General features: G+C 43.5%; 1 protein-coding gene across 3 annotated transcripts in view; it reads left to right on the top strand.

Moving 5' to 3' along the window:
* The window catches only part of LOC148481555 (alcohol dehydrogenase 1-like), a 52,569-nt gene that overhangs the window by 7,099 nt on the left and 20,774 nt on the right, over positions 1–24,696 (top strand). Inside the window, exons 2-7 of one of the 3 annotated variants that reach the window (XM_088453206.1) lie at positions 4,940–5,041; positions 9,650–9,791; positions 10,405–10,492; positions 11,236–11,455; positions 12,481–12,741; positions 23,570–23,621. In XM_088453206.1, the coding sequence (XP_088309332.1) occupies positions 4,940–5,041; positions 9,650–9,791; positions 10,405–10,492; positions 11,236–11,455; positions 12,481–12,741; positions 23,570–23,621 (865 nt within the window). Of the gene's footprint in view, positions 1–4,939; positions 5,042–9,649; positions 9,792–10,404; positions 10,493–11,235; positions 11,456–12,480; positions 12,742–23,569; positions 23,706–24,696 lie in introns of all 3 variants that reach the window. The other 2 variants (XM_088453205.1, XM_088453207.1) reach the window with 2 other exon arrangements.

Raw genomic sequence — 24,696 nt, 5'->3', positions numbered from 1 at the left:
GGCCTCATGTTCTGATTCCCTGAGGGTCATCACAAGTAATGGGAATCACCTCCTTGCGGTGGATTTTCATGTTACTCGTCTGATTATGAGCGTTACTACGCCTTCCATTTCTGCCTGGACGATGGTAACTTTGCCTGTAATCAATATACTCGTTTTCAGGGGCTGTTGCCCGTCCTACCATGGCTATCACATGGTTGGCTAATGCTATTGCATACTGTGCTGATGCATTTGTAAAGCCTTTTTCCCTCCAACACTTCTAGGGATCAAATGTCTTTTGTCGCTCACATAAAATATGCAGTTTTCATATTTGGGAGTAACTACAATGGATGCCAGTCTCCTAACCTTCAGGATTTCGGCTGTGACTGTATCCGCCACCATACCCTATGGCTGCGCTCTTGGAAAGCAGTGGTGCAGATACCATATATTGGGAACATCTTGTTTGGTCCTGACCTTGACAAGATTGTAGCAACATTGGCAGTGTCACTAACGGCAAGATTTCCGCCTTCAGCTATACAAGGCCTCGGACTAAATCTGTTAAGCCTTTTTGTCCTAACGGTCAGCCTAAAGGCCTGTTTTTTCCTAGGCTGTCGGCCTCCACAAGGGCCACCATACCCGGTACCGAGCAGACTTTTGCATCCAGAAGACTTGCTTTTAATGACGGGATAGGTCTTCATCTGGGGATTCCAGAGTGAGATACCAACTTTTTCAGTTCGCCCAGTGCTGGTGTCAAGTCACCATGGATGCTTGGGTAGGAGTTGTAGTCTCTCACGGGTATGCTCTCTCATTGCTCAGACGGCCTCCTCACATGTTTTGTTACACAGGCCCTTCTTCAGACCCGAACAGGGCCTTATAAATCCAGAAAGCTATCCAGTCCTTGCGGTAAGCAGAGCTATTTATGCCAGCCCCACTATCTCAGCGAGGGACTGGTTATTCTACTTTCTTTCTGGTGCAGTGGCCGAATGGTCCTCATTGGCCTATCCTCTGTCTCAAATCCCTGAACCAGTTCCAAATCCTAAAGCCAGTTCCTGGGCTCAGGAGGAAACCCCTATGCTCCATCCGAGATTTGGAACCTGGGGACTTTATGGTATAGCTGAATATTCAGGACACGTACCTACGGGTACCTATAGAACCCTCTCATCAGCGTTAACTCAGGTTTGCTGTGCCACAGCAACACTTACAATTTTCGGGCTCTGCCCTTTGGACTGTCCACAGCCCCACCGAGGTTTACCAGATTTATTGATTTTATGACAGCCCACCTGTTCAGTGTATCCGACTGCTCCAGTATCTAGATGCCCTCCTGCTCTTAGCAGGATCACCAAGGTACTTTTAAGCCATTTCAAGTTAACCATTGCTTTCCTTCACAAGCACAAATGGTTAATCAGCTGGGAAAAAATCCTCCCTGAATCCCTCACAGGGTATGATTTATCTCAGAATCTGAGAATCCTTCTGACATCAGACGAGATCTCCACTCTCATCTGCAAGTGCTGTAATGCGGGTTCTGGAATCCAGGGTGTCTATCTTCGGAAGGGTGGAATATGCTCAGTTACATTCCAGGCCTTTGCACAAACTAATCCTTTCCAGATGGAACAGGTTGCTCCATCGGATCACGGTTGAGACAATGATGCTCTCTCCGGAGGTGTGTATGTCTCTATCTGGGTGGCTATGGCCATCTCATCTAGGGTAATCCTAACAACGGACGCCAGTCTCTGGGGCACAGTGACCGGTCCGCACTCCTTTCGGGGCAGTTGGACATCAGGCGATTCCGCCCTGCTAATGATCTTATTGGAACGTTAAGCTGTCTTGGGCCCTTGTTCTGGCCTAACACATACTCCATGGTAAACCTGTAAAGGTTAAGTCCGATAATGTCACAACGGTGGCTTACATCTAGTAGACACTCGTAGTTGGGCAGCAATGACCGGAATGTCACACATTCTGACATAATTCAAGGGTCACATCCCGGCCTTCCCTGCAGTGTTCATTCCAGGAGTTCTGTTCTCCATTGGGAAGCTGACTTCCTCAGCTGTCACGATGTGCATCCCGGGGACTGGTCTCTTTTCCAAGAGAGGTTTTAACTCCTAGTGACCAGAGGGGACCTCCCAGAGGTGGTCCTCATGGCCTTCTGGCTCTATTGCACACTGCCGGTGTTAGGGTCCAGAACTAGAGGTATTGAAGCAACCTTTGGTGACGCATTGTCAGTAAAGGGGACCTTCCACTTTGTGTACCTTATAAAAAGGGGGGTACCTCCGTGCTTGGTATGTGCAGCAGCCCAATGTAATAATTAAACTGAAAAATAGGAAATGAGCGCTTAATTGAAATATACAGATATATATATATATATATATATATATATTATATATATATATATTATATTATATATATGTGGTCTTTTTCCCTGCACACTGCACGCCTCAGCCGCACGGCCGCTCACTCTCCCGCCATGGACCCGCTGACGTCAGCAACTTTGGCCGCTCACAGCCAGATGCTGGCGGTCCACGTGGAGCCAAGAGCCAGGACCCGGCTCAAGCCAACAGCCCCCTGAGTGTAGCCTGGACCGACTCTCTGGAGAGAGAATGGAGGAACCGGATCTACCAGTAAGGGTAAGATAGGGAGAGTTAGTCCCATTTCCATCATCAGGCACAGTGATTGCTATACAGAACCCACCCATTTTTATCTCCATAAAGGAGCTGTAAACATCAATTTAATCCAACTCTTTTACAGGTGCCACATATATATATATATATATATAGTTATATATTTCAATTAAGCGCTCATTTCCTATTTTTCACTTTGTGTACCTGTTTCCTCCGGTCTCCCTTCTTTCTTGAGGTCTTCGGAAGCTTCTATCGAGACAGAAGTACTTTCCTGCTGGTGGCTCCAGATTGCCCCAGATGCCACTGGTACTTATATTTTTGGAGTCTCCCCATCGACACTCCGTTCCTGCTGCTACAGTATCCGGACCTGTGGTCTACGGGTCCTTGACTTTCCCTTTCCCTGGATCGTTTGTCTTTGACTGCGTCCCTACTATGGTCCTAAGGCTTCTCTGGCTCTGTCTTCATCGGGATGTTTACAGCGTGTAGGCCAGCTTTTTCTGGGCTCTACCACAGAATGTGGCATACATAATTCTTATGGTATCATCCCTGTAGTTATGATCCTCAGGTGTTTAGGATTTCCAGAAGTTCTAGCATTCCTTCCAGCTGGCTTGGGTCTCTCCCTCTGCCTGGCCTTCCTGAAAGTGTGGGTCTCTGCACTGTCAGTATGGTTCGGATGTGGAATTGCTCCACTCTCGGGTATCCATACCCTTACGTGGTTTCTGGCTTAGACTCTCTGTCTTATGGCATTTACATCTGCCAGGAGAGTGGCAGAATTGGGAGCGTTCTCATCTGGCTCCCTCTTCTGGATATTTCACTAAGACAGGGTTGTGAGTCACACTTGCCCTGTGTTTCTTCCTAAAGTGTTTTTTTGTAAGTTCCATATTATTCAGGAACTTATTGTACCTACATTTCAGTCTCCTGTCCACTCGGCTGGGGTGCCTTCATTGACGGTGGTCTGGCCTCTCTGGATTTTCGTGGTCTGTTCAAGTTTCTTCAGGAAATCAGACTCCTTATTTGTAGTCTATGAATTTCACAGGATCGGAGGGCCGGCTGATAAACAGACATTGGTTAGATGGCTTCGTAAGTCTATCTCAGGGGCCTACACATAGGAAGGCCTTTCTGTTTCTGTTGATGCTTCTTCTACTCGGGCTGTGGACCCCTCGTGGGCGGCTCGCTGTGGCGCCTTGACTGTTCTGTCTTGCAAGGTGGCCACATCGTCTTCTGTCCCCACCTTTCTAAGGATCTATGCATTGGATTCCTTTGCCTCTCAAGATGCTTTCTTTGGGTGACGGATTCTCCTCTCATCATAGGAGCATGCCCACCCTTATAAGGACTGCTTTGGGACATCCTCAAGGTCAACCCTGTGGACTCCCTATGGACCCTGAAGATGAAAATGAGAGAGATATGGTAAGAACTTACCCTTGTTATCTCTCTTTCTTCGAAGTCCATAGGGTCCACAGGGTGCCCGCCCTGACGCACCTGGCTTCATATGGGCTGTGTTACTGGTCACCGGTTTCCCCGTCTCCTTCTCTGTGAGTATAGTTCTTGAGTGTTCCATTCTTCTCTCTCTCTCTCTCTTTCCTCCTCTGGCCTTTGGCTACTTACAAACTGACGTGCCTCTGGCTTGGGGGTGGGGTTATAGGGAGAGTGGACTCAGTGCATCCTGGGAGCTAAAAGCTTTAACTGCATGGTGCCCAGATTTGGTTCCCAACCTATACCCCAAGGTCAACCCTGTGGACCCTATGGACTTCGAAGAAAGAGAGATAACAAGGGTAAGTTCTTACCATATCTCTCATTATTTTTCATACTTAAACTCATTTGAAATAATACATCACAAAATGTGAACTTTGGTCTGCTCATAAAGGGGCAAAAACCATCAGTGTTAGAGTGTATGGCAGATGTTTAGGGCACTAACTGAAAAATATTATCACACTGTGGAAGCTGGTAATCTCTGCAATTTGTAGTACTACCCACAATATTACTCTAATAAGGCTGAGAGACAGAAGTACAGTACCCATTACAGTATGATCCTGTGATCTCATCAAATACTCACTCAGCCAAAAACTAACACTGTAGAACAGCTGTTTTTTGATGGGATTTCATATTATATTAAATTACATATTTTTCTATTCAGTCACCTCTTTGCTTAACAGTATTTTCAATGTATTATTAAAGTAAATGAAAAGTCATGTGTATGGCCAGAACAGTGAAACTGTGAATGGCTCATTAAATCGGTTATGGTAAGTTTTCTAACTACAAATTATAAATCATTCCAGAAAACATTAATAATTCCAGAAATTTGTCACATAATCAATGATCACCAATTACACCATTTTTTTCACTGGTAGGTCATAAAATGCAGAGCTGCCGTAGCCTGGGACATACATCAGCCACTAGCAATTGAGGAGGTGGAGGTACAGCCACCAAAAGCTCATGAAGTTCGGATTAAGGTGAAAGTCTAAAGTGTGTTACTGACTGACTATATACAGTATTTTACTCTGTACTATCCTATCCATCTATCAATCTATCATGCCCTATCCACCTGTCTGGCCCTATCCTACCCTATTCACTTATTCTATATTACCCTATCAATCTACCTTTCCAACCCCATCAATTTATACCATTCACATTTATCCTCTCCAAATCTATTCTATCCTACTCTATCCAAACCTTACCCTATCCACCTATTGTATATTACGCTATCCATCTACCTTTACTACCCTTTTCGATTCTATCCTATCTTACTCTATCCACCTGTGCTATCCTATTCACCTAAGACTTCATACCCTATTTTAGAATGTAAGCTCTTTCGAGCAGGGCCCTCTACCCTCTTGTGCTTCTCCCTACTGTATTTTCATTTATCTCTTACTCCCCACTAGGGTAGTTAACACTTGGCTGCTTATGTGGGTGTAAAGGTCGCTAATATACTGTAGCAATGTTTATTATCCTTGTCCATGTCCTGCTTTGTATTGTATTGTATTGTATTGTATTGTATTGTAAGTTGATGGTTACTTAATTGTTTATCTACTTTGTAAGGCGCTGCAGAACACTTGTGGCGCCATATAAATAAATGATGATGATAATGATAATAATAATAATAATAATATCCAACGCTCCTATGTGTTACCATAATTACCATACCTATTAGTCCCTATTTACCTTATTTATCCTACACCATACAGCTATCCTATCCTACCCTATCCATTACAGTATCCTTCATCTTTACAGTATCCTTCCTCTATCATATGCGTTCTTATCCTTCTTTTTATCCTATTTTACCCTATCCATCAACACTATCCTACTCTATCCATCAATCCTATTTCACCCTATTGATCAACCGGTATACAATCGGGAAGCCGGCTGCCAGATTCCCGACAGCCGGCTTCCCGACTGCTTTATCCCGGCGTGGGATAAATGACCGGCGTCTATATCTAGATGCCTGTCATTCCCCCGACGCTCGACGATCAAAGGAATGCCTGGCGCCGAGAGCGGACAGCCCGCGGCGGGGATGGTTAGGTTTAGGGCACCCGGGGGAGGGTTAGGGTTAGGCTAGGGGGAGGGAGGGTTAGGGTTAGGCACCCCCAGGGGTGACTTAGGCACCCCCCCGGAGGACAGGTTTAGGCAGCGGGGAAGGGGGGGTTAGGGTTGGCACTTAGAGGGGGGATTAGGGTTAGGCACAGGGGGGGAGGTTAGGGTTAGGCACCCCTAAGGAAGGTTAGGGGGGTTAGGTTAGTTGATACTTACCTTACCATGATCGGGATTTCCAGCGCTGTCGGGCTTCTGCTGCTTGGCTCTGCTGTTTTGTCGGGCTGCCGCTGCCGGGATTCGAACTCCCGGCCATGCGGCAGCCGGGATATCATACCGATTCGATCAACCCTATCCTATCCACCTATCTTATCCTACACTATTTATTTATTATTTATTAAGTTTCTTATATAGCGCAGCATATTCCGTTGCGCTTTACAATTGGAGACATTTATAGAACAAAACAGGGTAATAACAGACAGACATAGTAGAGGTAAGAGGGCCCTGCTTGCAAGTTTACAATCTATAAGACACTATTCACCTATTCCAGTCTACAATATCCATCTATTCTATCCTAGTCTATCCTCCTATCCTATCTTATCCAACCTTTGAATCATGCACTATCCATCTATACTGGAGGCATAGTTTGGCTTTACAGCTAGGTTGGGTTTGTCCTCAATGCGAGTTTGTTACAAATATGCATGCAGCATACTGTAGCATAGTGAGAGTTACACAGGACTTTCTGTATGTATCTCTACATCTGGTAAAAGAGTTAGGTAAAATACTGATCTCTTCATCCACAGGTAATTATTCTAAATATCTGCAACAGTGATATTTGTGGTTAGTAAGTTAATGGTAATTATTCTATACTATTTTAACATCTCTGGACCAGTTATCTTTAAAATAATCAGATGTGTTGGTTTTTTTTTTTTTTTAATTAATTTAAAGGTAAGTATTCTACATGTCTCAATAACATATGTCCTTAGTCTGAGCAGATGTGCTGTTCTATATTTAGCTAGCAGTGTGTTCATTTTTCTACATTATAAGGATGATTAGAAGTAATCAAACATACATTGCTCAAGTAGTATATTTGCCCATATGGAGAAATGTACACATCTCGAGAGGCATCTGCATGTGTAGCCAAAGCACCCAGATTTCTACAAGCTGTCACTATCAATGATCGCATATAACCTGCCCTATACTAAATGCAAAAGATAATCTTCAAAAAAGTGCATTATTGCATATATGCAGGTCTGTATGGCATGCCCTCACTGAATCTTGCCTACATGAGAACACTCTGTCACACCCCAGTTCTGCCTCTTTGGTCGCAAGTGTCAATGTGATTAAACTGCATATGACTATGCATAGACCGTTCTTGAGTGCGTCCATTTTTGGCACATGTGCTGTGTGATCTCAAGATATCTCAATATATGCTCCGCAAACAGGCAAACCTTTGCATCAGACCCCTTTTGTTTAAGAATTGTATCAATGGACAGGGTTGTACCTATCTTATCCAATCCTGACCATTTATCCTATTCTACCCCATCTATCTATCCTACACTACCCGATCCATCCTATCCTATCTATCCTATCCTAACCATTCCATCTATACTATAATATTCTATCCTACCTATCGATCCTATCCTACCTTATCCATCAATCTTATTCTATCCCATCCATCATTCTATCTTATCCTACCCTATCCACCTATTCCAAATGATCAGCTTATCATAACCTACACTATAATATCCTACATATCTATTCTATCCTAGCCTATACATCTATGCTATCCTAACCAATCCAACCATCTTATCCTGCAATTCTAGTGTAAGCTATATAATTTCAGGCTTCTAGACTGTAGCTAGTACTTGTTTAAATGTTTATTTTTCTAAGTGTGGGTTTGTTACAAGTGTGACTGCAGATTTACATAGCATAATACGAGTTAGGCTGAGTGCACACTATACAATCCATTGTACAGTACAATATATTTTCCTGACACTGATCAGAATAATATATCATATACATCGTGAAGTGTGTACAGTATGTTTGATCTGTTGTCCACAATGGTCACTCACTGCATCGTTCCATCTGTTCTTCTATACGGCAGGTTGTAGTTACATGCAGCATATAACGATACATTGCACCATGCATGCGCTCTGGGCCACCATCGACCCGGTTGCGAGCGCTCAGCGCTTGCAACCAGGTCTGAATCAGGCCCTTTGTACATACATTGCTCAAAAGAAGTGTGTACAGTATATTTGCCCATATGCAGTATTGATATGTATGTATAGCATATGTGCCTGGTTTAATCATCACTAGTAAGCACATGCTCCTGAACTACACTAAGTATAAAAGATAAACCTCCATAAAGGCATATCTCTGCTTATTATAACTAAGTGAAAGGGGACCTGCGCACTAAGTGGTTTTGTCTTCTGATTTTGGTAAGCTGTTGTACGTAATGTGACCTAAACCTTTAGACACAACAATGGATACAGGTATAAAATGATATACAGATGTACAGCGCTCACCCTGTGTGCCATCAGATGGGTGTGATGTTCATGTGTGACCACCTGAAAATATTAACAAACTGTGTTTAAGAGTGTGCTGGTTTTGTCAATGAATGGGAATGCACTAGTCTGAGTTATTATGAAAACAATTTACAGTAATAGTCAGGGGCAGAACTATGGGAGACAATGTAGGCACCTGCCTCCGGGCGCCAGCACTGAAGGGGCACCTCCTCCAGCTCCCACAATATATTCACCCCACTTAGGGTTGTAGTGTACCGTTATGGCCACCCAATACACGGCACCTCTTCCTGGCAACTGAGAAGCCACTATACACTAGTGGAGAGCTCCGTGTCAGACCATCAGCTGCGGCCTCCGTCTATCTATAGCCTGTCCATACTCATTGGTGTTGCTGCTCCTCAGCAGTTTCTTTGTTAGTGTAACATGTCCGGCGACCCCACCCCACACCCACAACTCTGTCTCACTCCTCCATACAGTGTCAGCGGCTGTGACAGAGGGGGCACCAAGTTAGAACTTTCCTCCGGGCGTCTGGGATGAACGTACGCCACTGGTACTAGTCTTAAATACAGTGAATTCAAAGACCATACATCGGCAGTAAATAAATGACAATGTTATTGTAGAAAATTAGGTGATGATGATGTGTGGTCGGTTCATCATAAAAAATAGTCTGTGGGGGCCAATATCCGGTCCCTCCTTCATACATTTCATATATACAATGATAAATGGTCCCATAAGACAGAAACAATGTACTAGTTACTATCTCTGATCTCCTTGTATCTGTTCTACATTCTGTGAGCCACATAAATAGTCATGTCCTCCAACTATTGTGCAAAACTAGGTTAGTATATGATATAATACACCAGAAAAGACAACATTTTTATGTAATTTATCAAATCAATGCACATTTATAAATATTGCTGTCTTCTAATACACTTACAATAAGAAGTAATATGCTATATTCCCATATTGATTCAAACATCTGAACAATATTCTTTGTAATTCATTTAGATGGTATCTACATCAATATGTCGGACAGATGACCACGCGAAGCACGGAGAAATGAAAAATATACATTTTCCAGTGATTCTTGGTCATGAAGGAGCTGGGATCATTGAAAGTGTTGGGGAAGAAGTGACTGAGCTAAAACCAGGTGTATTTCAGAAATGGGCAAATAGAAGAAACAGTACAGCAGATACTTCCCGTAAAACACTTGTATGCACAGAAATCATTACTGACTACAGCATCTCTCTCTCACACACTCCTGAGGGTTCAATGTGAGAACCACTAATCTACATAAGTGCTACATACAGTGATACATATTATACAATGCATAGTCTATTATTTCTACCACTAACACTGACGATACTCCTATAAATCCTCCAGCTGTCAGTTATAATGGCAAGAGATTACTGCTGATCTTCGATCTGCTGCCTGCCTTCCCTTTTGTTATTAGTGGTATCCGGTTTTATAAAGAGTGGAGAGCTGCTGTCATGAGGACACCATTAAAGCAGTCAGTGACAGAATAAGTGAAAGGGGGGCAAGGTGAAAAAATATATTATTCATACATCAGCAATGAAGCTTTTATTTAGCAGTTGTTTAAGAAAAACTGTCTAGTGGTAAAGGTTTTATAGGGTATTTTCCATCTTAGTGAATAAAACTAATAGTAAATTACTGTATTTAGAATAAGTAAAACAAAAAGTAGTAATTTCCAGGCAATGTACTCCGGGGATACTTTAGCTCATCTTTAATTTTTATTTTTCTAGGAGACAAAGTAATCCCCCTATGCATTCCTCAATGTGGTAGGTGCAGTTCTTGTCGGAGTGTGCACACCAACTGCTGTCTTAAAACACAGTGAGTATTTTTTAGCAGCAGCCATTATTTCACATTATTGGATTACAGGGGTTGGGTATGGGATCCCAACGATCAGAATGCCAGACAGAGTTTTGTAGGTATTCTAACACTTACCATAAACCTCCCCTCTAACCCACCCCTCCCGCAGCCTAACCCTCCCTTCCCGTAGCCTTCCCTAACCCACCCCTCCCGCAGCCTAACCCTCCCTTCCCGTAGCCTTCCCTAACCCACCCCTCCCGCAGCCTAACCCTCCCTTCCCGCAGCCTTCCCTAACCCTCCCCTCCTGCAGCCTAACCCTCCAGTCCCACAGCCTAGCCCTAACCCTCCCGTCCTGCAGCATAAATGTAACCTTCCCCCTAGTGCCTAACCCTGACCCTAAAACTTACCTCAGCAATCGGTCAGGATTCTGACAGTTGGGATGCCGCTGCCGGAATTGTGGCCATCGGCATCCTGAGTGTCGGGATGCAAACTACATCCCCATTACAGATGTGTCTTTACACTATTACACGCGTGTCTTTACACTATTACACGCGTGTCTTTACACTATTACACGCATGTCTTTTTCACATGAATTTGTCATGGGTTGATAAAAAGTGTTCATGTGTGGTAATCCAGGAACTATCAATTCTTTTGTGTTAAAACTGTGGCTTGAAAATCACTCATATGTTGTTAAATAATTGCAATGGTGGATGGAAAAAATGTATAATATATTTGCTTTCTCTTTCTTATTTCTTTTCAAAAAGCTGCATTGAATCTCAAAATGTAATGCCTGACAAGACTTCTCGGTTTTCCTGCAAAGGGGAGGTTGTGTATCACTTTCTATGGACAAGCACCTTTGCTGAATATACTGTTGTGCCTACCGATGCTGTAGCAAAGATTGATGATAAAGCACCATTGGAGAGAGCTTGTCTTTTTGGTTGTGGTTTTCCCACTGGATATGGAGCTGCCATCAATACGGCTAAGGTAAAGCATTTGTTATTCATATTTTATTCTTTTTAATGTGACTCTCAATGCTAGACTAAAAATAAACACAGAAAATAAAATCATGAAATACTCATACACTGATACTTAGAGCATTTAGGTGCAATTTGGGCCCTGTGAACCATTCTCACGGGCAAATATGCTCCGCGAATTACATTTGTAATTAAATTCTAAATGCATTTATTTTACAGAGGAAATTCACTTTTTGTTTTGTGTGCAAAAGGTAAGGAACATCTTTATTATAAGGTAAAAATGTCAGGTCACAGTGCAGAACCTCTGGTTCACCCCTCCCAATGAATAACATGCACTTGGAGGTGTTTAAATAGCATCTTTTTGCCAATTAACATGTCAGTTTTCAGATTATTTTGTCTAAAAAGCTCAATAATGGATTAAAAGATGTGGGACAGGTATGTGGGGTGTTGTATTTATGAGAGAGGGGTTTTGAACTTGCAGATGAGAGGTAAAAGTGTTTATTACAGCTTTTTACATACTTACATAAAAACACTGATAAACTGCTATAGACCTTTTAATAAAAAGTTCAAAAATCAGCCATTTAACACCTTTTAAGAACATCCAGTACTTTCATTATGGCCACTATTAGACTTCTACATGGTCCTACCATTTCACTAAACTGTTTTTTGGAGTCCAGGATGGTTTCCCTACTTCTCCCAGGTCACTTTTTGTGTAAAAGTCACACACCCTCACTGTGAGTACCGTGAATTGGCATTTATAAGTGGATCTTGCATATCTCCGATGCGCACATTCATGTGATGTATGAAAGTTTCTTGTAACCATTTAGCTTTCACAAACTTGCTCGTAATTGAATTGACCCCATAGACTGATGTCCAAAATTATTATTTATTACATGCCGCAAATAATGCCCAATACAAAGCATTTAAGCCCACTTCAAATATGAATGGAAGATTAGTTACGTAATAACGTCTAACTGAAATGTGATTTTGAGCTGGCCACTTTCTTTCCTAATGTGTATGTTTGTGTTTGCATAGGTGGAACCTGGCTCTACTTGTGCCATATTTGGTTTGGGTGCAATAGGGCTGTCAACCATTATAGGCTGTAAATTATCTGGAGCTGCAAGAATAATAGCAATAGATGTAAATAACAGCAAGTTTGAAAAAGCTAAGTTGTTTGGAGCTACAGAATGCATCAACCCTAAGGATTACAATAAGCCAATTGAGGAGGTGATCATTGAAATGACAGGACATGGAGTGCATTACTCTTTTGAATGCTTTGGGAATACAGATGTCATGGTATGTAAATGAGGAATTAGTCACTTGTGTGGTTAGCAGCTTTCTTATTATATAGAGGTGTGACAAACATTAGGTACCAGCCACTGTTCATAAAGTTAATTCTGTCCAGTACCCACTTTTGTAGACTGAACAAACACAAAAAATACAGTCTAACTGCACAGGTAATATATTGAATTCACATTATGTACCATTATTCCTAAATAGTTATGGTAAATTTGGTCATAATATTATAGAGTGAGTGTGTGTGTGTGTGTATGTATATATGTGTGTGTGTGTGTGTGTGTGTGTGTGTGTGTGTGTGTGTGTGTGTGTGTATATATATATATATATATATATATATATAATAATAATTGAAAAAAAGAGCGCCACACTCACCAGGCTTTTTAAAAAAAATGAAAGGTATACTCAGCAGTTTATTACATCATGTAGTCATAGATGGTCCATCTATGACTACATGATGTAATAAACTGCTGAGTATACCTTTTTTTTTTTAAAAGCCTGGTGAGTGCGCTCTTTTTTTTCAATTCTTTATATGAGGGAGGGGGAGGGAGGGAGAGGGAGAGGGAGAGGGAGAGGGAGGGAGAGGGTGAGGGAGACTGACTCTGCCTAGGGAATTTCTGCCACTCTAACTTCAACAAGCAATGAAATTAAGATCATTAAGGCTGACTCCTTAATGGCTGTGCTCCTTGTGTAATACAGATACGGTATGTCATGACACCATGTGGTTAACTGCCGATTCAGCACTTTCACAGAGTGAGATTGCTGTCACTCACAAAATGGTGGAGCTGCTAATTCACAGAATTCTGTGCTCATTGGAATACACACATGCAGTCTATGCAACTGAGGTCTATGCAACTGAGGTTGGTCCCCAGCTCCCCAGGGATCCCCGGCCTGGGCTGACTAGAGGTCACGGGTGATGCTTCGGCTGGGGGACCCGGTGAAAGGGCTCCCCTGGCTGTGGCATCTGGTAAATACCTGGGGGCCCTACGCACTTTTCCCCCTGTAATTGTAGATCCAGGCCGGCTCAGAGCCCAGTGCTGGTTGCACTAAATATGGGGGACCCCTATGTCATTTGTCCCCCATATTTTGGCAACCAGGCCTGGTTCTGGTAATATGGGGGCCCCCTACATCATTTGTCCCCTGTATTTAGCACAACCAGTACTGGGTTTCCAAAGCCCGGTGCTGGTTGTTTTTTGGGGGTTGGGGCCACGCCATTTTTCTTTTTTTAAACACAGGCAGCCATTCCTGGTTGTGCTTAAATACAGGGGACAAATGACATAGGGGTCCCCCGTATTTAAGCGCAACCAACACTGGGCTAGTCCTAACCAGCCCTGGTTGCCAAAATACGGGGGACAAATGATGTAGGGGTCCCCTGTAAGTGGCGCAACCAGCACTGGGCTGATCCGTTCCTGGTTTTGGAAAAAATGAGTAGGGTCCCCCTGTATTCTCCAGAACCAGCACCAGACTATTTCTAATGGGGGGCTGATGCCACAGCCAGGGGAGCCCTTTCACCGGACCCCCCAGCCACAGCATCAACCCTGACTGCTAGTCAGTCCAGGCCGGGGATCTCTGAGGAGCTGGGGACCCCCCAGCTCATCAGGGCACCCCAGGCCTAGGCTGATAGCCCTGGGCTCTCCCCAGCACCCCTGGGCGGTGGGTGCCAGGTTGATTGTGTGATGTGGTGCATTTTAAAGAATATTTTCTTTTGCAGGTGAACTATAGGTCCCAGCATGCCTCCCTGCATGCTGGTACTTGGAAAACCACAACTACCAGCCTGATGGGCATTAGGGCCCACTGCCACCTGTAGTCCACCTGTTAAAAAAAAAATATTAAAATAACACAACACACTTTAATATTGCAATATTTTATTTTACAGGTCTTCACCTGGGGGACGGCGGCCTTTAAGCTCTTTTATGTGGCCACCACCATCCCAGGGCTTAGGCATCTTCGCCTGGTGGGCTCCAACCCATCAGGGCTTCGGCGACTTCGCCCGGCAGGCGCCAAACCACCTGGGCTTCTGCGTTTTCATCTGGCTCATGCCAACCCACTATTGCTTCGGTGTATTCAGTTGGCAGGCGCCAACCCACCAGGGCTGTAGCGTCTGCGCCCACCAGGGTTTTGACGTCTTCACCTAGTGGGCGGCAGCCTGTGCCAGCTCTTTTTTCATGGTGCCTCCCACTAGGACTTCCGGCGCCTTCGCCTGCTAGTGCTAACCCGCCAGGGCTTTGGTGTCTTCGCCTAGTGGGCACCAGCCTGTCAGCTCTTTTCATGGCTGCCTCCTATTAGGACTTCTGGCGTTTTCGCCTGGTGGGCACCAACCCGCCAGGGCTTCAGTGTCTTTGCCTAGTGGGCGGCAGCCTGTTAGCTCTTTTTCATGGCTGCCTCACACTAGGACTTCCGGTGTCTTCACCAGGCAGGCGACAACCCGCCAGGGCTTTGGCATCTTTGCCTAGTGGGCGGCAGCCTGTGCTAGCTGTTTTACGTGGCCACCACCCACTAGGGTTTCTGGTGTCTTCGCTTGGTGGGCACCAACCTGCCAGGGCTTCAGCATTTTCACCTAGTGGGCGACAGCCTGTGTCAGCTCTTTTTCATGGCTGCCGCCCACTAGGACTTATGGCATCTTCGCCTGGCGGGCGCCATCCCACCAGGGCTTTTCCTTCTTTGCCTGGTGGGCACCAACCCGCCAGGGCTTCGGCGTCTTCGCCTGCTGGGCGCTCACACACCCACTAGGGCTTCTGGTGTCTTCACCTGGGGAGGTAGCTGCCACCTCCCCAGGGCTTCTGTGGTCCTCTTCAGGTGCCGCCTCCTCACATGACATTGCGAGTCGTGCGTGGCTGTCTTTGAAAATCAAAGATGTCCGCTGTGAGCCAATCACGGCTCGCGACATCATCGGCGGTGGCACCCGGCAGGGGCAGGACCGGCGCCTGTTCGGGTGTCGGCGGTGGGTCAGGATCCAAGAGGATCCAGTCCCCACCAGCCATTCAACTGAGAGCGGCAGCGGCACCCATTTCAAAAATTGTGCCTCAGCGACATTTTTGAAATTCAAAGATGGCTGCCGTGACTCGTGATTGCCTCGTGGCGGCCATCTTTGAATTTTTGAAATGGGCACCGCTGCCGCTGCCGCTCTCGGCAGAATGGCTGGCATGGACTGGATCCTCTCAGATCCAGACCCGCTGCCAAAGCCCACACTGCCGCCGCTGACACTCGTGCCGCCGCCAACCCGACACCCGCACCGCCGACACCCATGCCACTGCCGCCGATGTCCCCTAAGTCTTTCTTATTACTTATTTTTACCACCTTTCTCCTCCCAAAATTAAGATATGTCATGTTGCTTCAAATCTCTTGGCTCTGATTTTAAATTGCTTATTCATCCATCAGTTTGTCTTTAAAATATTCTTTCAACCCATCCCTCAGGATAGGAAAATTAAACCATTAATATTTTTAGTCATATTTTATGGCATCATTACAACTTTGCAGTAGAGAGTGAGCTATTTAAACTCAGTTGATTGATTTGAAACAACCTGATACATGCCCTAATTTTAGGAGGAGAAAGGTATCCTGAGGTAAAAAATAAAGGTGCATACACACGTAATGATTTTTTAATGATTTTACTATAACGACGTCGTTATCGTTCAATCATTGAAAAAATCGTTCAGTTTCTGAGTTATAACGATGAACGATTATCGTTCATGCGCGTTCCTGTTTATAGTTTTGTAGTTCATTCTGACTGACCAACTGAGCGATTTTCATTAAGGGAAGTTACAAAAATCGTTTGTAGTTCAAAAAATCGTTCATTACACTTTAAAAAATCTGACAGATAATCTGACAGAAAATCGTTTCCTAAATCGTTGGTAACAAAATCGTTGTGTGTGTATGCACTTTTAAGCTGCATACACACATAACAATTAAAGAAACATTGTAATTATTTGTTTCAGTTGAAATGCAGCAAGCAAATTACAAGTACATAAACTATCTATCTATCTATTTCTGAGAATATGAAGGGAATGGATACTCTAATGGGCACTGAGAAAAAATGCTAATGAACAAATAAATAGCTACATAATGGTCTAGATGCAATACTTGGTACAATACTGTGACTAATAATAACTCAGATGCAATGTATGGTATAATACTGTGACCATGATAGTCCACATGTAATGTATGGTGTATTAATGTGACTATAGTATATCGTATGTGATGTATGATATAATAAGTGACCATAATGTCCAAGATGTAATATATGGTATAATACTTGGAGCTTAATATCCCTGATGTAATGGATGGTATAATACTGTGACCATAATAGTACAGATGTAATGATTGGTAAATACTGTAAATATAATACTTTTGATGCAATGCAAGTATCAAAACGGTGACCACCCAGATATAATGCATGGTATAATACTGTGACCAGAATATCACAAATGAAATGCTTGGTTCAATACTGTGAATATTATATCCCAGATGTAATGCATGCTTAAATACTGTGAATATTATATCCCAGATGCAATGCATGGTATAATACTGTGAATATTCTATCCCAGATACAATGCATGGTACAATACTGTGACCACAATATCCCAGATGTAATGCATGGTATAATACTGTGAATATTATATCCCAAATGCAGTGCATGGTATAATACTGTGACCACAATATCCCAGATGCAATGCATGGTATAATACTGTGAATGTTATATCCCAGATGCAATGCATGGTATAATACTGTGACCACAATATCCCAGATGTAATGCATGGTATAATACTGTGAATTTTATATCCCAGATGAAATGCATGTTATAATACTGTGACCATAATATACCAGGTACAGTACAATGTATAGTATAATATTATGCCCATAATAGTCAAGTTGCAACGTATGGTATAATATTGTGATCATAAAAGCCCAAATGAATGCATTGTATATTACTGCATCCATATACTGTAGTAACATCTATCAGGGCCGGATTAAGGATTGTGGGAGCCCCGGGGCAACTAAAGTGTGGGGGGCCCCATAAAAAAAAAAAATGGCCACTGCCAGGGTAAAATGCAGGATTTAGAGTGGGGAGATAGAGAGAGAGAGAGAGAGAGATAGATAGATAGATAGATAGATAGATAGATAGATATAATATATATATCTATCAAGATAGAGAGTGGGGGGAGGGAGGAAGGGACAGGGAGAGAGAAGGAAGAGAGAGAGACAGAGGGAGTAAGGGGAGAGAGAATTAGGAGAAGGAGAAAGGGAGGGGGGAGGGAAGGAGAGATGGGGAGGGAGAGAGACAAAGAGGGAAATAGAGGAAGAGAGGGAGAGACAGGAAGGGAGAGAGAGAGATGGAGGAAGGGAGCGCACACACTAACCTTTTGCAGCTGCAGCAGGCAACCCATCAGCCTCCTGATGGGGCAGGCACTTCACTGCATTAAGCCCCGCCCCCTACCCATGCACCTGCGAATCGCGGCATTGTCAACAAGGAGGCGGGGCTTCCATAGACAGACACTGTCGGGTGAATCAGTGCCTGAGGCAGTGGACTGCTGTGATGCTGCCGGGACCGGAACCCGGCCAGGGTGGGTGGCCAGGTCCCAGTCATTATTTTCATCAGTGTGGGGGCCCCCAAGGTGTGGGGGCCCCTGGACGATTGCCCCGTTTGCCCCTCCTATAATCCGGCCCTGACCTCTATTAAATTCACCCCAAATTTGACAGTGAATACAATTATTGAAAATAAAATGGAAGTACAGTACAAGTTTAAATAGTTAATGTAATTATTGATATTAAGGGGAACAGACATAATTGGTAAAGCAAAATAACCCTGGGGGAGATGTATGAACAAAGCCGTATCTAGACTTTTGGGTGCCCTGTGCCAGATAGAGCATTGGCGCCCCCCCATTTTTCAAATAGTGACATAAGATAGTGCACCCAATAAAGGGTTATTGCCTTATAGAAAAGGGCCAGGGAAGAGCTAGGGGAAGCCAGGAAATGCTGGGGATAAAAGAGGAAGTTACAAGTGAGAATGATAATAAACAGGAAAATTGACAGTCGCAATCAGTGCCCCCTGCCCTGCGGTGCCCTGTGCTGTGGCACAGGTCGCACTACCCTAGTTTTGGCCCTGTGTATGAAACCTTATAAGGGGATAGGTAGAGAAGTTGCTCATAGCAACTGTAAATGATTCTGGATCACCATGAGATGAGAAGACAAGGAGCACCATGAAACATCTCTTTTTTATAGCATTGTCAACAACACACTGTCTTAGAAAATGGCTGCTGGGTAACATCTGGGGTAAGAGGCAGGGACCACGAGCACCAAGCCACAATATTTTTTTAACATGTACAGTACATCCTCCTTTTTTTTAGAGGTGTAAGGAACTGTGTTTTTGTGCAAGACAATGTAATAATGTTGTGTGTGGAACAGTGTCCAGAAGAAAACCACAGTAAAACAGTCATACAGAATAAATGCAATATTTACGTAACAGTCCTGGAACTCAGAATTATCCTTAAGACCCTGCCAGATCTTGTAAAGAGAATGTGGCTAATTGTGAGGAGACCTCTTGGGGATCATCTTAACTGGTTGTGAGCAGAGGATTATTGAGTCCCTGCATGGAGCAGTGTGGTCTTTCTCATGATTGACAGGTGAATCTGACCTGGGAAGAGCCTAAGAGAAACTGAGTAACTGACACATGTTGGCTCAATGATGTAGCTGTTGGGATTATGGGCCAGTCCTTGCCATGTTTGACAAATCCAACTGAGGTTTCCATCCACACTGGTTGACCAGGCTGTAAGTGACTCAAATGGTGTGAGGATCTGTCATAGCAAGACTTGGCACACTGTGTGGAGCTTGTTTAGAGCATGGTGAAAATGTTGTTTTACCTGTGGTTGGAGCATGTATTCAGCCATGGAAATCACTTTGCTAGTTTGCCTGGATAACAAATGCTGTGCACATGAGAAAAGCCCATCTGTGAGAGTGCAAAAATGAGACCCTTCTCTGAAACTCTTTTCCAACAACTGCTTTGCTGACCAGTTGTTGGAAAAAAGTTCCTCCAGACTGCCCTCTCAGCCAAACTATTGGATTGCGAGTACCTGGGCTGCTGTTTTGTAGGTAATGTGCCATTGAGATACAAACACCTTGAACTCTGCACTCATGAACTGTCAGTGAATAATTGTCAAGGGAAGATACCTTTTACATTCTGTTGATTACAGCTGCATTGGTGATATCAGACAGATAAACTCAAAGTAACAAAATATAAGTCTACTAATACCAGGTGTACATTTTCCACCCAATCAAGGATATCTGCAGCCACAATTGACCAAGGGAGATCAAGGACCTCTTGTAGCATGAGATGCTCCCTGGCTTAAAGGAGGTGGAGCACTTTGCAAGGGACACAGGTACTGTAGCAACCACACACTCAATGTCAGCAGACATGGTAGGTCAAAAATGAGCATTCTTTGCCCTTCTCTTGATGACCTTGATGACACAGCGTAGCATAGAATTTCTGTATAGAAAGAGAAATAACAAACTATTCAGCTCAAAGAAGCACTCCATCAGAAACAGTCAATTCATCATGCATGGAATAAAAAGCATGTAGATCCTGGGATAGTTTCCTGGAGGACAAGGACTATCCATTCAGCATGAGCTTGGACAGATGATAACATAAGTTATCATGATACATTGCCTGACAGGGCTCATTCAGCTGCCAGGAAGTGTGCACTTCCATTTGCATGACATCCAGGTTCCCATCGTCAGCAGGCAGGTCAGGAACCGAGATGTAGGCGCAAAAGAGAGCATTAGCACAATAAGGGTCATGGCCTATTTTTCAATTTGTGCATACCACGACTCCATATCAGTGAGGGTCCTGGAGGCAAAAACAACAGGTTTGTCAGTCCCTTTTTTCCTTATAACGATCTTGGCTTTGAACCTCTATACACCCCTGCCTACACCTTCTGATATCCAGCTTATAAACCTCTAAGGATGACGCTGTTTTGCATACGCAGTTATACAGTAAATAAAGACTCCAGACCTAGAACCTCTGGTTCCAAAGCACAAAGTATTATTCAAGTAAAAGTACAGTCAGTTACACGCTAGTTATAAGTACAATTTGCCGCAAAGGAATTATACAGACCCAAGTACAGTTATACATACGCAACGCTCTGGACCAGATGTAGGCATCCGCAAGAAACCCTCGTCAATCAGCATTCAGCACGAAGACTAGGAACCCAGGGTCAGAGCACACACATTTATACCCCCAAGAAATAAACAACACAATAGAGAAGTTTGTTGCTAATACCATTGGTCCTAAAGGAGACTGCATATGTTACAAGGCATTTAACAGGTTGGTTCAAATAGACACAGTCCAGCCTCTAACAACTGGTGGTCTCTGGTTTCCCACCTCATGCAAATCCTAACAGTTGGTCATATAATGTACATTTTGTTGCTTGAAGTTTCTGCAGTCCATAAGTTGAGAATGCATGTTGCGATCTCTCCATCGATATTACCGGAATACTGTTGAGAGAGTACGCATCAGTACAATACCAAACATGGCTTACTTATCACGTATAAAACCTTAGTTACGAAATAATCTTTATTTCCTAGCAATTATAATAAATGTGCATACTTGAATCTTATACCTTAAAGCTTATGGAACCTTGTATGTGAATATGTAATGTGTGAGTATGTGGGGTTTGATGTGAAGACGCTAGTTAACTTGGGGCAGATGCATGTGCATGAAGCTAATATTCAGCGTTTTCATACAGGATCTTATGCATTCGCTAATATGCGACTAGTTAACAGCGCAATTGTGCGTATTAATGTGTGTATGAGAAATAGTGAAAGATGCAATCGCATGATGCTAATAGTAATATCGCCACATGTACTAAAGTGTGAGATCATCTAAAATGGCGCTTGGGCGGCCATTCACAAAATGGCATCTTGCGATCTCATTTCCAAGATGGCATCTTGCGGCCAGTCGCAAGATGGCGTCTCTGCGATCCAATTTTAAACTGATCTTGTGTCAGCCAATTATCCAGCTTCGACACTTAGAAGGTGAGTGTGTGTGGTATTGTTACATATGCCACAAACTAGTCTGTCCTTTTTAAGTTAATTTGTTAGTGCGTGATAGTAACACTTTAATGCTAACAGCTTTAGCCATGCCACGTATGGCTAAATGCAGTCAGCAGGATCATGCAGTACTGTATAAAGTGCATGACTGTCCATACAGTAGTCACATTTTTTACAGGTAGGCAGATTTTGCAATCCTCCAGAAACCTTTCTGTCCTCCCCCTCACCAAACACAAATGTGTCAGGCTTATCCACCGTTTCAGCACCAGTCAGGTTTACAAGGGTGTATGCCTGTACTTCCGTATCTGCCAATCCTGCATAGCCATAAACACATCACTACTTGCAGAACTTTAACCAAGAGTCCGAGATGTGATCATCAAAAACCAGAGCATCCGTCCGCTGACACTTTTCTGAAAACATTTAAATAATGCTGGATCACCAAGAAATGACAGGACATAGAGCTGCACTAACCACATATTTACTATCGCAATGCCGTCACCGTACTGATTCACAAAATGGCTGCTGGGTAACACTGGGAGCAAGAGGCAGGGGCCGTGAGCACCAGGTCGCAATAACGTTATTAACATGTACAGCAACCTATAGATTCTAGCTATCATGGAAAGTACTAAGTTGATAATAGCTAAATTGATAATGGTTGTTATTAGCAGCTTCTCCACTTGCCCAAATTCTTAGAATACATAAATTTATTTATATATATATATATATATATATATATATATAGCACACCAATTCTTATTTAAAAATACTTTGCAATACTATAAATCTGATCATAATATGTAAATTTAGATGTTGATTTGAGCAGCTTGACATACAGTATACTGTAAATACTCTTTCCTCTTCTTCTTCTTCTTCTTCTTCTTATTATTTGGGATTCCCCCTTTTGTGAGTTAGATACAACTTTCCCTGTTACTTTTTGATAATTTTTCATTTAGGTGGTTGTCAGTGTTTAATGGTTAAAATATGTGATACATTTCTACCAAATCTAGTGTCTCTGGTAATGTGATATAAGGTGAAAATAAGAGGGGGAGATCTTTATGGAGAATTTGAGGGAAAAGAAGCCACAACTACCAAAAAGTTACAGTTTGGAGGTATCTGTGTCTTCCTCAGTCCTAGGGGTTATCTGACAATTGTTCCCCTGGTGTATCAGATATTTGGGCGGGTTGTAGCAATGGAAGGTTTAGTGCATATGAGAAATACGGTCAAACCCGCATTTTTGGTGTTTGACCGCATTTCTCATATGCACCAAGCCTCGGAATGTGATGCATCTCGGGGCTTGGATGCGGTGGGTAACGCCATTTTCTGATGGCGTTACCCTATAGAAGCTTGTGGGCTTCTCTCCGCAGAATGCTGTGAGAGGGATCCAATCAGATCCCTCCCTGCACCCCCACGGCGCGTTTCTCATTCTGTGCATAGACCTGGATGTTCCTCATTCGCAAAGGACAGCTCTTACCGAAAGAGCTGTCCTTTGTTATTTTCTTAATGCATACCGGCATTAATAACGCCGGCATGCATGCGAAGGGTGGCGGGATGCATTGTGAATGTGATGCGCCATGCATCCCGCCCAATAACTAATGACCAACTCTGCTGAGAAGATCACAACAAGGAGATTGAAAAAAATCTCATTACTTTATCAGGAGTGATGATTACTAGCTATATTCTATTATGCATTTCAAGGCAAGCATGTTTTTAAAAAATAAAAGTGATGCTATAAACTGTGTGGATTACAGGAAAGTCCTGATTTACGTTTTATTTTCTCTTGACCCAGAAAGCAGCCCTTGAGTGTACTCACCAAGGATATGGAACCAGTGTCATCATAGGTGAGGCTCCCCAAAACGCACACATCACTTTTGATCCATATCTGTTGTTTACAGGACGCACATGGAAAAGCAGCATTTTTGGAGGTATAATTTGATACACAAGGTACAAAAATGTTTAATATACTGTATAAGGAAGTGGGTCACTTTTTTTGTTTTTAATATTAATTTGTATACCTGGGTTTATGATAAGAGCACTTAGTCCTGAGCCTAGTACAGCAAAATTAAAAGTGTCCAACTGACCTCTTAATCTTCACAGGACTAATTTTTTTTTTTTCTTACATTCTGTGTATTTCTATTTAAATAAAATGCATGGATATTTTAATAACCAATTGGATTTCACTATTGTTTTTAGAGAACTAGGAAGTAGCGACCAGTGGAGTCATAGGCGTCTTTATAATGGGTGTAAGGTGTGCGGTGCACACGGGCCCCTGGGTCCAGGGGGGCCCACACTGCACACCCTGCACCCATAATTAAAATGATACTTACCTCTCTGCAGATCCTGAAGTGCTGATCCGCAGCGCCTGATCGGCACTGCAGAGCAGCAAACACTCACTGGGAAAATAGCATTCAGCCAGAATCCACAGCGCTAAGTACACGTTGAGCCACTGACCGAAAGGAAGGGCGGGTCCAAGCAGGGGCTGCACACGGGCCCTCTCCTCTGTTAATATGCCTCTGAGTGGATTCATAGATCTCTGTGAATAAAAGGGGCTAATGTTGGGTACACACTTGTCGACAAGCGATACATTGCAAGTGCATCGGTGAGTGTGTACACCCGATATGTCTGTGAATTACATCGTTCACATACATATCAGGTCGGTTCTGCAGCACAGCCAAAGCCAATATATCTGAAAGTTGGGATGTAGTTAATAGACCGGCAGATGCAATGCCGCCAGTCTAAATCCCAACACTACCTGCCCGACACGGGGCTTAAGATAGGCGTTGAAATACCGACACCTATCTTAATCCCGATGCTGGAAGACCAACCCCCACCATCCCGATCGTTGTGGGCCGGGTAAGTATAACACTTAGCCCGGGATGGGGGGGTTAGGTTTAGGGACCTCCGGGGGGACTTGGG

Source organism: Taudactylus pleione, unplaced genomic scaffold (assembly GCF_031769625.1).
Source record: "Taudactylus pleione unplaced genomic scaffold, aTauple2 ptg000573l, whole genome shotgun sequence".
NCBI classification, from domain to species: Eukaryota; Metazoa; Chordata; class Amphibia; order Anura; family Myobatrachidae; genus Taudactylus; species Taudactylus pleione.
The sequence above is the reverse complement of the archived record's forward strand: the minus strand, read 5'-3'. Positions and strand labels throughout refer to the sequence as shown.